Source organism: Euprymna scolopes, chromosome 45, assembly GCF_053919585.1.
Source record: "Euprymna scolopes isolate OS-2025 chromosome 45, ASM5391958v1, whole genome shotgun sequence".
NCBI classification, from domain to species: Eukaryota; Metazoa; Mollusca; class Cephalopoda; order Sepiida; family Sepiolidae; genus Euprymna; species Euprymna scolopes.
In genome coordinates, this window is record NC_136526.1 from 31,237,802 (window position 1) to 31,255,827 (window position 18,026).

The following is an 18,026-nucleotide window of genomic DNA, read 5'->3' on the forward strand; positions in this document are numbered from 1 at the left end:
GATGCTGAAACTCGTTCTCCTTTGTCTATTTTCAAGGAACATCACTCCTTACGCTACACCTTGTTGTCCTTTTATTCCCCTACACTGTATTCGCTTGTGTCTCTCCTTCGTTTTCCTTTATCCCTGTTCTTTTTATTTGTATCACTTCGACCTGTTGATCTTTTTCTCGCCAGCTTGTTTATTGCACTTTTCCTGGTTTTGGTCTGACCCATGACCGATTGACGTCAGGAATATAGGTTGTTCTAAATCCCAGGATTTCCCATTGTGTTCTTTTTGTTAGCCTGGATACAGCTTTGTAAGACTGGGATTGACTTATTGTTCGCCCAAACTTCTCCTTTACACTTTTAATGGGGGGGGGTGTTATGAGAGGTCAGTTTCCTCTTTTAAATATGAAGAAATTATTATTTCTTACAAAAAATAATAATATAAAATGTAATATGATATCTATAATATAAAGCTGAATGTGTGTGTGTGTCTGGTCACGAATAGGCTCCTATATGGTTGACTATTTTAAAAAACTGATTACATATTATGATAGATGTATCGAGACACAGGAATGGGTATGTTTGATCTGGCAGAACAGTGGTTCATTAAAATTGTGGGGTCTGCGTTCGCGCTTGGTCCATAAAGTATGAAAATAAAAAATAAAAAAAAAACGTTTACAAGTGTTTTGATACAGACGTTTATAAGAATACTTTGATAAGTATGTTTTAACTTTAAGAGAGATGGTATAATAAAATTGTGGGGTCTGCGTTCGCACCTGACATCCATAGAACGACATAGGCACAAACTTTAATAAAGACTTTTCATATCTATCTGCGTAAGTATACTTTGATAATTATCTTTCAGTTTGAAGAAATATGGTATAATAAAATTATGGGGTGTTCGTTCGCACCTGACCTCCATAGAATGGAAATATGTCACAAAGTTTAACAAGGTTTTTTAATATAGATCCACAGAATATTGTGATAAGTGTTTTAGTATGAACAGGTATGGTATAATAAATTATGGGGTTTATCTATTTTATTTTTACTTTCATCATATTTTGCTTTGGTTTTGATATCCCCAAATTCAACCCAAATTTACCACCCTTCCTTTTCATAACCTATCATACTTTCATAAATCAGAGTCCATTTTCTGTAGGCTGTTTTGAATCCAGTCAACGACGAGTACTTTTGCTAGTATATTATTTATATGCATATATAATGTATAGAATATAATATATTATATCATATATTATTATACATGATGAGTCACGAGAAACGGATGTTTTTATGGAAAACAAAACTGTGAATATTTCAACAAAAATTTTATAATGTACGTAAAAACATTTACTAAACTATGCCACTATGGAATATTTAGAAGCGAAAAATTGTCTGACAAATGATGGCCATTTTCATTAGCAGAAATTTGAAACCGTTTTCAAGGAGAGCAAGGAGCATTGTAAAAACATCCGTTCCTTTTGATTCACCCTGTATTATATTGTATATTATTTATATGAATTATTCTATTATTTTTAAATCAGTATGGCAGAAAGTGATATATTCCACACACTTCAAGCATTTCATGAAGCAATTGCAAACTAAAAGACAACAAGCATATTCTGTGTGACTTATGCAAGTGAGACAAGCAAGAATTCAGGTAAAAAACACTAAGTTTCCATATGAAAGCATAGGATACAGATGAACACATACATATTTATGGGTCATACAAAGGAGCTCACATGTGGTGCAAATGTGAGAATTGTAATATGCAAAATGTTGTATTTTTGTTGTCATTTTACTTCCTATGATTGTTTCTTCCACAGGATTCAAACAGGTACATCGAAAGCTACGAAGACCATAAAAACTCACTGACTTCCACTGTTTTCGCTCCACGAATTCATCACAAAATACCCATTTGTTATGTTAACATCAGATAAGTTGCTCTCCAGCTTGTCTGCGTATCTGAGCAATGAATGTCTAATATTCCTTTTTCCATTGTTTAAGCTGACTATATTTCTATATGCTCAGCTATGATTCAATGGATTCCAGAAATATTGAATAATTCAACATTTTACGGTCTATCCTGAAAGCTAATAGAGAAAATAGAACATATACAGCTTTTGTGAAATGCATGAGCAGAAATTTGAAGCCGTTTTCAAGGAGAGCAAGGAGCGTTGTAAAAACATCCGTTCCTTTTGATTCACCCTGTATTATATTGTATATTATTTACATGAATTATTCTATTATTTTTAAATCAGTATGGCAGAAAGTGATATATTCCACACACAAATATATATTGATATTGAAATATATATTCCTCACACAAATGGATTCCAGAAATATTGAATAATTTAACATTTTACAGTCTATCCTGAAAGCTAATAGAGAAAATAGAACATAGACAGCTTTTGTAAAATGCATCCAACTAGAAGGTATGATACTTGTACACACACACACATATATATAGAGATATATATATATATATATATATATATATATATATATATATATATATATATATATGAACTCTCCCCTCAATAATGGATTCTATGTTTTAGCCTTAAATGGCATTTGATTTCAACAAGGCATTTACAAAGGAGTTCACAAGTAGTGCACATGTGAGGGTTGAAATATACAGACTGTTGTATTTTTGCTGTAATTTTACTTCCCGCTCTTGTTTCTTTTACACGATTAAAACTAGTTGACCAAAAGCTGTGAAGACCATCAAAATACATTGACTTTCATTTGCATGGCTTTGCAACGCATTGTTGACATTTAAAATTTTATATACTATACTTGTTCTGTTACGTTTTGTTATTGTAAGTATTTCATTTCCTTCGCTCTATCAATCTGTGTATTTCAGATCTTCATCATTTGTGATGTCATCCTGAAATTGTTTTAGTTTCCTGATAGAAAGCATTAATTGCAAATATGTTAATAAATTAACAATTTATAATTTGTACAAAACTGAAGCAAATATTTATAAATTTGATCAAACATTTCAAATGTTGTTATGGACATGTTAAATTTTTTTTAACCATATTACAATAGTTTCTCTGTGAATATGCTTAAATAAATTCTAGAACAGTGGAATAAAAGCCACAAGAAACTGCATGAAAAAATACAAAGTGATAAAGTGTGTATCACGTGAAAGGTGACACCATTGAACAAGTTAGAAAAGAATTTGCAGGAAAGAGAGTAGATGTGTGAAGACAGATCCTCAATTCAGTTGTAGAATTTACAAATATACTGACGCATTTTCACCCCGAATAATGTTTGTAAAAAATCTATCTCACTGTTACTTTTTAAGATTTACATTAACAGTCCAGTTTCATTTAAGAAGCTTTTATTTATTTCAGTTTTCTGGCAAGAAAAAAAAACTGTTTTTTATTAAAGTTGAGGAATTGTCACACATTGACAAAGTCCCACTAAATGACTGAATGAGGTTATTGGGATTAGATGCAGTATGCCATATATATTATGTCTTTGTTTTACAGTTCTTATAATAAATATAGTTTCATTTTATTTACATTGTTTTAAATACCAATGTGTGCACTATTATTTTATTCTATAGTCATTTGTAGAATTTGTTTCGTATGGTGAATTGTCTAAAACATATTAATCTATAATAACAGCATAATTTTATGTCTAAGATGGAAGCAAGATAATTTCATTTTAATTTAACTACTGAAGAGATTACACTGACACAACTGCTGCAACGAAAATGTGCTATCTTTATTGATCTAGAAAACTGCTCGTATCTTATATCTCTCCTAGATCACCATTCAGCAATGCATACTTTTATCATTTGTACTAGTAGCGGCTACCATTCTGGTTGGATTAAGCCAACCTTTATCCTAAGCACAGAGTGCATCTCGAATTATTGCAGTTCAGTTTTGACAATTCTGGGCCAAATCGTAGGAAATGGCTAACCTCTCCAGATTCCTGCACCAGAGATAAACTACTTGTGGGCCCGCTAGTCCTTAATTGTTCTTGCCCAGCTTTTCAGTTGTGCCAGCCAGGCAGAGAAGGGGAGAGAAGATTGAGTGAATGAACTCTCACTTTTGTGGACGAGTCGTGTGTCTAAATTATCTTAAATATTTATGTACTTTATTAAGTGATGCAGTTATTTTGTCATGTATTGCGATGTTAGGCCTTCAGTGTGCATTGCCATGGTAAAAAGTAAATTACATCATATCATTTCTAATAAATAAATATGGAAATATGCTTATTTTCAAGTGAGTTTTAAACGATGAATTTCAAAATATTAATGATCGTACAAGGAAATCTTTTATTTCCTATCTCGCTTCGTAAATGTTTCTCGTCAAGTTTACAAAAAAACAATAATACAAACTTTGGAGAAAATGGTGATTCTGCATATTTCTTCTGCATAATTGATATAAAAATACATTAGCACAAGTATGCGCTTGCGTTTCAAAAATAATCTGTGAAAATAAGTCAGTACATATTTGACCTGTAAATGCGTTCTACTTGGTGTGAATACGCAGGTGTTTTGTCAAATTTGATTTGTCAGAAAATGAAAATCCGCATATTTCACATGAGAATGGTTTCTCTCCACTGTGTAAACGCAAATGATTTTTAAAATGTTGCTTCCGGGAAAATGAAGATGCGCATATTTCACATGAAAATCGTTTCTCCCCAGTGTGAACACGCATGTGGTCATTCAGATTGGATTTTTGTGAAAACGAAGATTGACATATTTCACATGTAAATGGTTTCTCCCCAGTGTGTACACGTATGTGTTTTGTGAGATTTGACTCGTGAGAAAATGAAGATTTACATATTTCACAGCTAAATGGTTTATCTCCACTGTGAATACGCATGTGTATGGTCAAACTTGATTTTGCAGAAAACGAAGATGCACATATTCCACAGGAAAATGGTTTTTCTCCACTATGTATTCGTCTGTGGTTTTTCAAATGTGATTTTTGAGAAAATGAAGCTGCACATATTTCACAATTAAATGGCTTGTCACCAGTGTGTACACGCATATGTTGGATTAAAGCTGATTTATAACAAAATGAAGCTGCACATATTTCACAATTCAATGCTTCAACACCAGTGTGTGTTCGCATGTGTTCTTTAAAAGTTTTTTTTGTCGAAAACTCAGATCGGCACGTTTTACATGAAAATGCTTTATCCCCAATGTGCGTAAACATGTGTCTTTTTAGACGCGATTTCGCAGCAAATGCGAAATGGCAAATTTCACAGGAATATGGTTTCTCCCCTGTATGCATTCGCATGTGGGTTATAAAATTTTCTTTCCGAGAAAATGAAGATTCACAAACTTCACAGGAAAAACGTTTCTCTCCAGTGTGTACACGCATGTGGCTATTCAGATTTGATTTTTGTGAAAAAGAAACTCCACAGATGTCACACGGAAATGTTTTCAGTTCTGTGGCAACCGACATTATCTGTAATTAAAAAATATATATTAGCACAAATTTAGAACAGTTTATTATGTAAATGTTATATTCTAAGTCATATAATCTATAAATATAAAAGCGAAAATGTGTGTATGTATGTTCACTTTTTGTGTATGTCCAAAAAAAGTTTTTTTTCCAAGAAGCGGTCAGTCAGCGCACAACTACTTAAAACTTTTTATATCACATATAAATAATATCTACGAGTTAACAATGGAGGTCGCCTGTCTATTTAATTTGCTCAATTTTGGAAAGATTATTATTCAACATTTTTCACTTGCCGCATGTGGATTAGGCTTTTTCGTATAATAAAGGCGACACTAATTCTGGCAGTATTTTTCTAGTCACGATCGCCGGAAATGTCCGAAAGCAATCAGATTTGATCAATGTGGAAATTTTCCTTATATCAGACAATTGCATTTCAATTTGGACAATCCCCTTTTTATGGGGAGCTGGTCATCCCTCAACATCTTGGGAAAATAAAAATAAAAAAGCGTTCATGCAGTAAATAAAATACTACCCCGCAGTCAAAGTTGACCTCATTAAGTAATTAAAACGTGCACCAGCCAATTCTTAATAGTTAAATAAATTCAAACGTGTTTCCGGTAGTATTTTGCAGTGGCCCAATGGTTAACGTCGCACGTTTTTTTTCACACTTTAATTTCCAACATTGCCTCAAGGGTTCAGGTTTGATCTTCCTACGTACCTACCAAAACTATTTTATTTTAACCCCACCCCCACCGGAGTTTTGATTTACCCCAAACCACACACACCTTCAAACACCCGGGCAACGCCGGGTGCCCCCCGTTAGTTCTTAATAAAGTAAAGAACAAGGATACTAAATATTTTTTATACTAATAAGTTACAACTTATGAAGATCAAAACCACCCAGTAGTAAAAGATCCGTGAATTTATTTTTACTTTTTTAAGAAAAAAAAGCATTATAAATTGTAACAATAAAATTATTAAAAACTTTTTCAGAAAGATTACGAAAAAAGCTCCTAAATTCTGTATTAACTAAATTGATATAACTTGAAGAAAAATTAATTTCTCGAATGAAAGATATCATTGAACAAGGCATTGTTTACTTAATATTTTCACACAAAAAATAATTGCAAAAATATTTCCTTTTATTTAAATTGGATTTTTAGCTTAATTTAAATAAGATTCTAATATTTTTCTATTCGCCACCACTTTTCCGCCATTTATGGATGTGTATTGCAGTAAATGTACGTTTAAGTAGAATTATTTCTATCTCTTTTGCACTTGGTCCTCTGTGTATATTTGCCAGATGACAAATGCAATGTTATGTGGATGTTTTTTGTCTTTAAATTTTACTGAGAAGCCATATAGTCTAATATAGAAAATAACTCACAATGGCCCACATTTACAAAAAATAAATTACAAAAAATTATAATTTTTCTAAAAAACCTTTGTTACTTTTTCAAGTAAGCATATTTATTAGCAAACATGATTTGTTTGGATGTTTTTTTGAGAAATTAACATAAACACTTTTTTCAGTTTGTTGAGATATTTTCCATATCATTATCGATATGTGCTGATTTTGTGAAATGAAAACAAACTAAAAAATGTAATTATATTTTTCATATTATGGTTATCGTGATGATTCTTCTATCAGTTCAACTTTCTGTGGAAAATTTGTTGGTGTCTATCACAAAAATACCTTCTTATAATTATTAACGTAATGAGTTTACTTTCCTTTCAATTAAAATTTTTTTAATTTGGATTTTTTTTAAGAAAAGAATCAAAGCAATATTTTTCATAAATGTTGTTTGAAGCAACATCTTTTAAAACGTTTTTTGGATCTTAAAATTATTAAAAAAACTTGAAAACATTACATATTAATCAAAAAAGGCTTTTATGGTATACATAGGTGAAGTTTCCGAGCAACAGAAAGCACAATTGAAAAACAGAGATCAATCTTGACAATAATCGAGATTATTTTAGTTACATTTTTAATTTCCGGTATATTAACAAATTTTATTTCTTAAAATTGTAGCCATTTTTAAAATGTGTATAATTTACACTTATATTTCCAGAATAAAAAAATATATAAATGTTGTAGGGACTCAGTTATATACAAGATATGATCTGTTTCAAACTGTATAAATAATCTGAGAATTACCGACTCTTGTGGTATGTATTTCATAGTATGTCATATTAGCGTTAGGGGCACTTCTGCAGTATTTGGGCAAGTGGCATGTTTTTTATGTTTCACTAAACTGTCACTAGGTGTGCTTATCAGTTAAAGAACAGGGGACGATAACTCATACTTTTTGAGAATTTGTTCGAAAAAAACCCAACTATTTTATAAAAATCCAATATAGCTTTAATTACAAAATTGTTTTATTAAAATTATATTTTCTTATGCAAACTCTTCAATAAACAGGTGCCACAATTATACTTCAATTCAAAAAATGATTCAGAAAAAAATCCAATATTGTTTTAATTTCGAAAAATGTTTCATTTAAATTATAAATTTGTTGTTGACTCTTCAAAGTTGCTTTAATTCAAAAAATGTTTCATTAAAATTATTTGTTTGAACAAAAACTATTTATTTTATAAAATTCCAATGTTGTTTTAACGACAATTTTGTTTTTATTAAAATTATATTTTTTCACATGCATTTTAAATAAATGTTTTTCTTCATATTTTCTTTTAGATAAATTTTTTATATATTTTCTTACATGAATTTTAAATATATGTTTTTACAATTATATTTTGATAAATTTTTATGCAATAAATGTTTTGGTTTTCAAATATTTTTGTGTTTGGAAAAGATCTTATTATTTATTTGACCAAGAAGAAATTGGAATTATTGTCCTCTAACAATGGCGCTTGCCTGGATACTGCAGAAGTGGCGTATTAGGTACTAAAACTCTCATTCGCTATGTATTCTGTCTAGTTAATGCAAAAACTTTTTTTTCACAACCATATATTTTATTGACCCTTTCAGGCAATAACAACTTGGCAACAAGGAACTCAAATTCAGAAATGCCATACAAACAACACAATAAATTTTGCAACAAGAAACTCAAATTTAGAAAAGGATCCCCAAGAATGAAATACATTTTTCAAACAAAAACGGGAAAAGGATAAACTTTTTTATAGTAATTGCACATGAAAACTATTTGACAAGAGTAACATTCTCAAAGAATAACAGGAACGACAAAAATACATCATAGAAATTTTTTGAATAATCGTATAAAAAGAAAACAAAATTGCTTCCTCAGATGCTGAGATGTTTTTTCAAAAATGTCCTTGAAAAACTTGTCTATTAAAAACTAAGAGAATAAATAAATAAGCAAGATTTTCTTCATCAAATAGTTTTTTTAATCTAAGAAAAATACAACATAAACTTTAACATACAGCATTAAACGGTAATTAGTAGTACTACAATGCCTAATAGAAAACAAGTGCTTTTGAATACGTAAATTTTGTTCGAATAAAATAAATTACCATGGATTATGTGAAGGTTATAATTATTCAGTTCATGGATTATGGAAGGTTATTCAGTTATTCCAACAACAACAGAAAACTGAAGAACGTGAAAAAAACAAGTTTCAACAACAAGAACTAAAAAACAAAAGATTCTACAACCACAAAAAATGGAAGAATGACTTCTCAAAAGTTTGACTAATAAAGCAACCCCTTAAAGTAATGCTGCCTTTTCACAAAACACGATATAAAACAACATGGAGACGTTTATCTACATTTCAAATGAAGACAAAAAGTTCCATGATTTTTAAGAAGTCAGGAAACCCATTTCAACAATTGCGAAGACTGAACTAATGCAAAACAAGTTCTTTCTATTCCATCTCAATTATATTTTTAATATTTAAATTGCTAGTGGAGAGTTACCATGTTTTGTTTTACTAGAATTAAAATAAGCAATTTTTATAGATAATTTTATTTTTAATAATAATAATATCTATTACTTTGAATTTTTTAAAAGCATGGATTTAATTTTCATAAAATGTTATAATAAAAATATGTGTAAATAGGTATGTGTAAAATGAATGGCTAATGCCCGAAATGCATAAACTTTTTGATTCCTCCGTTCACTTACAAATTAACCAATATTAAGTAAATTTTAAATATTTATTAAGTAATGATCAGGAATATAATGAACCCATTAATATATTTAAGTCTTACTGGGAATCTTTCATTTTTAGTAAACAAAAAACACTTTAAGTTATTGTTTTAAATACTAAAAAACACAGGAATTATTTTTCATTTTTTTAAGACAAAAAACATTGTAGATTGTAATAATAATAAAAAATTTTTCATGAATATTATGAAAAAACCCCGTAAAGTTCGTTTTGATAATATTGTCATAACCCCCCCCCCCAAAAAAAAAAAAATTTCATGAATATTATGAAAAAAAACCCTAAAGTTCGTTTTAATAATATTGTCATAACTAAAAAAAAAAATTTCATGAATATTATGAAAAAAACCCTAAAGTTCGTTTTAATAATATTTACATAACTCAAAAAAAAAAAATTCATGAATATTATGAAAAAAACCTAAAGTTCGTTTTGATAATATTGTCATAACTCGAAAAAAAAATTCTCCAACTAACGATATTAGCATCAAATTTAGCATTGTTTATTCAATTTTTTATTGTTTATTCAAATTTTTTATTTGTTTATTCAATTTTTTATTGTTTATTCAATTTTTTATTGTTTATTCAATTTTTTATATTGTTTATTCAATTTTTTTATTGTTTATTCAATTTTTTATTGTTTATTCAATTTTTTATTGTTTATTCAATTTTTTATTGTTTATTCAATTTTTTTGTTTATTCAATTTTTTTTATTGTTTATTCAATTTTTTTATTGTTTATTCAATTTTTTTATTGTTTATTCAATTTTTTATTGTTTATTCAATTTTTTATATTGTTTATTCAATTTTTTTATTGTTTATTCAATTTTTTTTATTGTTTATTCAATTTTTTATTGTTTATTCAATTTTTTATTGCTTATTCAATTTTTTATTGCTTATTCAATTTTTTTACAAAAAAATAATTGCAAAACATATTTGATGTTATTAATAAGATAACATTTTTAGTGTAAATTTTTACCTGTAATATTTCTATATTTTCTATATTTTCCTTGTATGTATGAATTTCTTTTTAAACATCAGCGTAAGAATTTTTTCTAAAATCTTGCAAAAAATGAAAAATTGATCATAAGGGGTACAAAAAACAATTATTTTTAAAATGGTGACAACTAAAACGTTTCATTTATTTATAGGTAAGTGCAAAATGAATGCTAATGCTCAAAATATATAAACATTTTGACTCCTCCCTTTACTTAGAAATTCATAAAAAAATCAGGAAATTATCCAAGTTTACTCAAATTTTTCAGTATTTATCAAATAATGATCACAGAATATAATGTACTTTGATTTAAATCTTAGTGGAAATGTATTATGTCGTCTAAACAAAAAATACTAAAGTCATGGTTTTCAGTAGCAAAACAAAATACATGAATTGATTTTGTTTTTTATGAAAATAAAGCATCATAATAATTTTTTTTAAATATTTAATTTTTACAGGAACATTATGAAAAATCCCCTAAAGTCCATATTAATGAATTTGATATAAATCGAAGAAAAATTAATTTCTCAAACTACCAATATAATCATTGAATTAACCATTGCTAATTTAATATTTTAACACAAAAAATTATAATTGCAAAAAATATTTTTACTTTTTTTAAATTACAAGTTTTGCAAAATTTTTATATGCAAGATTCTAATATTTACCTCCTTGCATGAATGTGAAACTTTTGCATAACATAATTTTTATATAATGTTGCAAAATAAAAATAAAATATTTTAATTTAAAAACAGGAACATAGAAAAATAATTAAATTAAAAAATGGTAAAACTTATACAAACCTTCAGGATAGGAATGTACAAATGAACGGCTAGGGAAAAAGAAAACTAGCACACCCTACCTCCTTTTAATTACATGACATTATTTTCAGACAGCCTTTCGACACTCTAAGATATGGGGCTTTCATATAATCAATGTTTACAAAACTTCCGTTTGCTCTGATTTGGCGAGGGCAGAATTCCTTGGTTTTGTGGGTCTAATCAAGGTGTTTTTTTAATTTAAGTCATTATCTTAGGACTTTACTAATTATCTTTGAAGTAGACCCAGAAAACTAATATTTATCGTTCAAATGATTTTTACAATGAATTTATTTAACTTTCAAAATTTAGCTGAATTGGTTAGCTTGCCGTGTAAACGTTTTCCATAACTTTTTTTTTTCATGTTTACAAATATTTTTTTCCTTTGGGAAATTAACTTTAGTCTTTAATCTTTCAAATACAATCAAAGAGTAAACAAAAACCTACAAAACAATTATGATAAATCAGCTTTCAAAACTATGTCCCCCAATCTTTATTTGTGCCTGTACCTATTTATATTTACCTATGGATGCACGGCGTTAAAAAAAGCAGACAGTTTAGGTCCTCCCACCTACTTCATCTCATCTCTAAACAGCTGTCATTTTTAGATAATTTTGTGTGTAGTTGAATAAATTCTAAAATTTACGTTCAGACATTCATAAAAATTAGATAAAACGTAAGTCTGTATTTATTCATTTATAATTAACCATTTTCTTTCAAATTGTAAATCTATTTAATTATTAATAATGGTTTTAACTTTTTCCAATTAATGAATTGTCATTTATCAAGAAATTTATATTATTGAATAAAAACAAATTAAATATGACCGTTTTTTTAGAGAAAAATAAAGAAATCCTTACTTGTGTGTATTCATAAATATTCTAATGAAATTAGCATTTCCTGTTTTATTACAACATAAATAAAATACTAAAATGAAATTATCATGCTTATTGTGATGCGTAATTTAGTTAAAATTAGCATAAGCTGCGTTTACATTTTCAGCAAGACGGTTTTTATATTGTAAATTGCTTCTTTTTTTTAGTTTATTATGGATTTTTGTTAAAAAAAAAGTATATACATTTTTTTAATTCGGTATCCTAGGAGTTTAATTTGCTACTTATCGTTGAAATAGTGTCAGAAAACTGATAATTATTTTTCCAGAGATTTTTACAGTTGATTTATTACGACTTGAAAATTGAACAAAATGCGTTTTTTAAACATTTTTCACTGTAATTTTTTTAACATGTAAATATACATTTTTTTTCCTTTTAGAGATTAACTTTGGTCTGTTATCTTTCAAAATCAAATGTTAAACATAAACTAAAAATATTGGTGATAAGCTTCTTTTAGAAAACATAGGAGTCCAGTTTTTAAAGTAATTTTTGATGTACCTAATATTTACTTTCTCATATAAAGATCCAGCTTAATTTTACTATTAAAAAATAATTCACAGTAGAAAATATTTTTGTGTAAACTCATTTTTGTGAAAAATACTTGTAAAAAAACATTGGTATTTGTGTAGATTAGATATTTTAAACCAATGCATTCTAGGTGAAAACATTATTTTATACTTATGTGTCAAAATCGAAAAATTATGAAAATTGATTCAGTAAAAAATAATTACAATTAAAAAAATAAGTTTTTGAATTATCGAATTTTATTATATGTTATAATGCTGATGAATCTTCCTATTTAAAAAAAATAATACTAGCATGGATAAGCACACAAATAATGTATTAAATATTAATTTTAATTTTTTTTATTCTAAATAATTATTTCAATTTCATATTTTAAATATTATATTAAATTCAAATATTTTATTTTTAAATAAAAATTTCATTTTTATATTTAAAATATTAATTTCAAGTTCATATTTGAAATATTCATCTGAATTTCACTTTTTAATTATCAATCTCAATTTAATACTTAAAATATTAATTTTAAATTTCATTTTAATATTAATTTAAATTTCAGATTTTTAATGTTAATCTCTATTATATTTTAATATTATTTTAAATTTCATATTTATTATATAATTTCAATTTTAATTTCATATCTTACATTTTATATTTTAAATATTAATTTCAAGTTCATTTTTTAAATATTAATTTCAATATTTTTATTTTAAATATTACTTTCAATTTGATATTCTAAATATCAATTTCAAGTTCATATTTTTAATCTTCATTTTAAGTTAACATTTTAAATATTAATCTGAATTACATATTTTATATATTAATACAAATTTAATATGTTGAATATTAATTTAAATTTTATATTTTTAATTATTATTTAAATGTTATATTTTTAATATTAATTACGATTTCATATTTTAAATATTAATTTCATTTTTACATTTTAAATATTAATTTCAATATTTTATTTTCAAATATAAATTTACATTTTTATATTTTAAATGTTAATTACAAGTTTATATTTTAAATATTAATTTCAAGTTTATATTTTAAATATTAATTTGAAGTTCATACTTTAAATATTAATTTCAACTTTATATTTTAAATATTAATTTAAATTTATTTGAAGTATTAATTTTAATATATTAATCTCAATTATATTTTAATATTTAAATTGCATATTTTAAATATATATTTCAATTTTTTCTTTAAATTATTGATTTCAGTTTTGTATTTTAAATATTATTTCAAATTTCATATTTTTAATATTAATTTAAATGCCATATCTCACATATTAATTACAATTTTATATTTCAAATATTAATTTCAATTTCCTATTTTACATATTCATCTCACTTTTATATTTTAAATATTAATTTCAATTTCATATTTTAAAAAGTAATTTCAATTTGATTTTTAAATATTAATTTTAAATTTATATTTTGAATATTAATTTTAATATTTATTTTATATTAATCGCAATTTCATTTTTAAATAGCAATTTAAAGTTCATATTTTGAATATTAATTTCAATTTTATATTTTAAATAGTTTCAATTTTATATTTTAGATATAAATTATAATTTCATATTTTAAATATTAATTTTAATTACATATTTTTAATATCAATTTTTTATATTTTAAATATTATTTTCAATCATATATTTTTAATATTAATTACAATTTTATATTTTAAATTAATAATTTTAAGTTCACAATTTAAATATTAATTTAAATATTATATTTTCAATAATAATTTTAATTTTATGTATTAAATATTAATTTCAATTTTATATTGTAAAAATTAATACTAATTTTAATATTTCCACCTGAAATCCATTGTTTAAAAAGAGTAACAATGTACACAAGCACTAAAACATTTGAAGTAAAAAGCATAATATAATATTTTGAAATGTTCTATAGTGACACTATTTAACAAAAAACATTTAATATATTTCGTTTGTAACATATTTTATTAGAAATAAAACTTTTATTTAAAAAAAAAATCAAAGTAAATTGATTTTTTAAATTTTATTTAAATAAAAAGTGCTTGTCCAGAATTTAATCTAATTATAAAACATACAGAAACATCTTTATTATGTACGTTACCGGTTACCGAACAAAAATGTCACATGCCATAAATCACGTAATTTGATAATGTGTTTTTTGTTTGTTTGTTTGTTTGTTTGTTTGTTTGTTGTTTTTGTTTTGTTTCTTTCTTTAATCTCTCGTTATAGTCTTTTTTTTTTTTTTTTTTTTTTAATAATTGCTTCTTCAGAATTAACTGTCGGAAAATATTACCTGTTTAAACTAATTAAAACATATTAAATTTAGAAAAAGGCATTACCCTTCCAGTTTCCCTGATAAATAAGATTTGGGGGTTTGTATTACTGTACACATAGATTCGAAAAAGTTGTCAAAAAACAAATATAGAACAAATAAATGTTATCAAAGGCAAGATAAGTTACTTTCCTACCTAACTGGATATAATTCACGTGTTTTTATTCAGTGTAACATGTTTATTCAGCTCGAAAAACATGCAATGTTTACCGATGTATTGGAAAATTCAAAATGGCAGCCGACTGTCTCTCGGAGAGGGTACGTTTGGGAAAAGGTATTATAAATAATAAACTAGACAAAATACTGTTAGAAATTCGCTCAATATATGTTACCGTGACATAAGTTGACATGTATTCGGTTGTTTTCTAACAGTATTTTGTCTAGTTTATTATTTATAATACATTTTCCCAAACTTACCCTCTCCGAGAGAGAGTCTGCTGCCGTTTTGAATTTTCCAATACATCGGTAAACATTGCATGTTTTTCGAGCTGAATAAACATGTTACACTGAATAAAAACACGTGAATTATATCCAGTTAGGTAGAAAAGTAACTTATCTTGCCTTTGATAACATTTATTTGTTCTATATTTGTTTTTTGACAACTTTTTCGAATCTATGTGTACAGTAATACAAACCCCGATTTGGTTATCTATTTAAAATGGGAAAGGAAGAAATGCCGAAGAATTCATGACGAAAATAAATTCTTTGCGTATAAAATTAAAATCCAAACAAATTTAAACAATTACTTATTCTAAGAAAAACCCCTAATGCATTAACAAAATTGTATGGAATTTAATTTATGAAACTACAAACATAAACGGTAAAAACAATGAGTTGGGAATTATACTTACATTTTGTTGGGTACTTTTTTTTCTTGAAGTATTTTCACAGGAAAAAGTAAACACGATGATATTAAATAAATATTTTACAATGAAAAATATGTTTAAGATTTGCTTGATTCTTTCGTCTTGTTATTTGAAAGATTTCGGAGAGGTCTTACGATGGTGACAGTACGGTGTCATGGCGGATATAGAAATAATTATTATTACCCACAATGCAATAGGTACTTCCGCCCATACGCACGTTTGTAAAATTTTAATGTTAATATACTTTTTCTTGGGTTTATTTACTATATTTCTTTCCTTATGTTTGCGTTTCACTCGTACAAATCATACACATCGTTTGGTCTCTTATGCAAGTGATGCGTTCTCTTCGTCGTCTTATTCAAATAGTGTGGAAACGAAACGACTTCATGTAGCTTCAGTAGTCGATGAGATTGAGAAATCTTTCTATGGTAAACTTCTGAATGCTTTTGAACTTCATTCGCAATTCTGTTTAAGTAATCAGTAATTCTGTAATTAAGTTTTTGTATAATCTTTTCAGTAAACGTTACAATTGGCGACATAAATTATTTTAAAGAAAACGCGGCAATGTTTAAAGGTCGCGGCAAGAGAGGAATGCAAGAAAAAAATCTGTATAGGGTACAAATGTTTTTTTTTTTGTTTTTGTTTTTATTGTATATTAATAACTGTAGTAAACTTACTAAAGTGTAGCTGTTGGGATTTAGAAAGCTCTTATAACGTCCAAAACGAACGACAGTTTGGTGGATATTTATATTATAGGAATGTTGGTCGAGACGTCACCAATTTATAGGACCGAGGTTGTGTGCCGCAATTTTATTGAAGTCGAAAGTAGGAGTGTATCTGCGGGACCGTTAAAAGTAAATTTAACGGGATCGCCGATTAATAGAAATCCTTACACGAAGAAATAAAAATGAAAGCTGGAAAATAACGAAACTCGACAAAGAACACCAAATCACAGTATTAACATGATATAAACAACATTTATCTACATGTTAAGAATATTAGTTTAAATTGTTCCAACATAAGTGTTTTCTTGTGTTGAATGTTCATAATGAAAGAATTAATGAAGTGAGGATTTTGTGAGAATAGCACTGATTTTTTTTATGATATGTGGGCTTAAGGTCCATGTTGCTATTTTTGAGAAGAACAGTCCATAAATCATATAAGTGAATACATGAGTGTATGTGTGTTCATATAAGAGCAGTAGTTTGCAATAAAATTGTTTAAAGGAAAATTTAAGTCTTCGCTCAATGTGGTAAGTTTCCACCAGAATAATAAAGTTCATGTCTATTGCGCGCAAAATCATGACATGTGTTCCGGGACCGAGTTTACTCAAACAGATGTTGACACTTAAGAAATTGAAAAGAGTACTGATTGATTTTTGGTGAGTAAAACTTTATATACAGGCCTTCTCGAACGTCGCAGCCTTTTTACTGTATTTATACGCGAGAGAATGTAACATAGTTCCTTTTGTTTTATGTGAGTGGTGGTCGCATCACGATGTCATGTTCCTATGCATTCTTCATATGCGTAGATGCATCAAAGCGGGGATCGCTGTGAAATGTTTCTGCACGGCATTTTTTCCAGCTGGGCATATAACGATGTACGATCCGCCACCATTCATAACGTTACCGATGTGGCAGGTGTCCTTTGATCGTACCTTGTCTCGTTACAAGTTGGCCTGTTGATCGTCCTTACTCACTGTGTTTTCATGGAGGGCACTTTTCCTCTCGATCGAATCGTCTTTCTACCATGTGTAGGGAGTCTCCGGGTACATCAATCACTCCGCTGGTCCTTGCGGTTTGCTGAAAAAATCAAGAGTCCTCACCACAACAAACAGAACTCCGGGTTATAACAGTAACAAACTATTTATTGTTTTCATTACTTCATAACAACTACTGTCTAATTTGAGGTGACTGACTATAGCAGTGAACGATGTAAGACCAGACCAGTAAAGTCACAGAGTTCCCATTAACAGGCTAGTTCCCATCATAACATCAAGCCCTGAAGGGCTCCCCAAATCAGGAGCGCCTGACAAGCC

General features: G+C 27.3%; 1 protein-coding gene across 1 annotated transcript; it reads right to left on the minus strand.

Moving 5' to 3' along the window:
- Positions 1-2,497: 2,497 nt before the first annotated feature.
- Positions 2,498-16,602, minus strand: LOC145269358 (uncharacterized). The gene is made up of 2 exons (XM_080125052.1): positions 15,974-16,602; positions 2,498-5,419 (listed from the first exon to the last, which is right to left on the minus strand). Exon 2 carries the CDS (start codon positions 5,414-5,416, stop codon positions 4,472-4,474), a length of 945 nt encoding a protein of 314 aa, XP_079981178.1. The 5' UTR covers positions 5,417-5,419; positions 15,974-16,602; the 3' UTR covers positions 2,498-4,471.
- Positions 16,603-18,026: the final 1,424 nt, after the last annotated feature.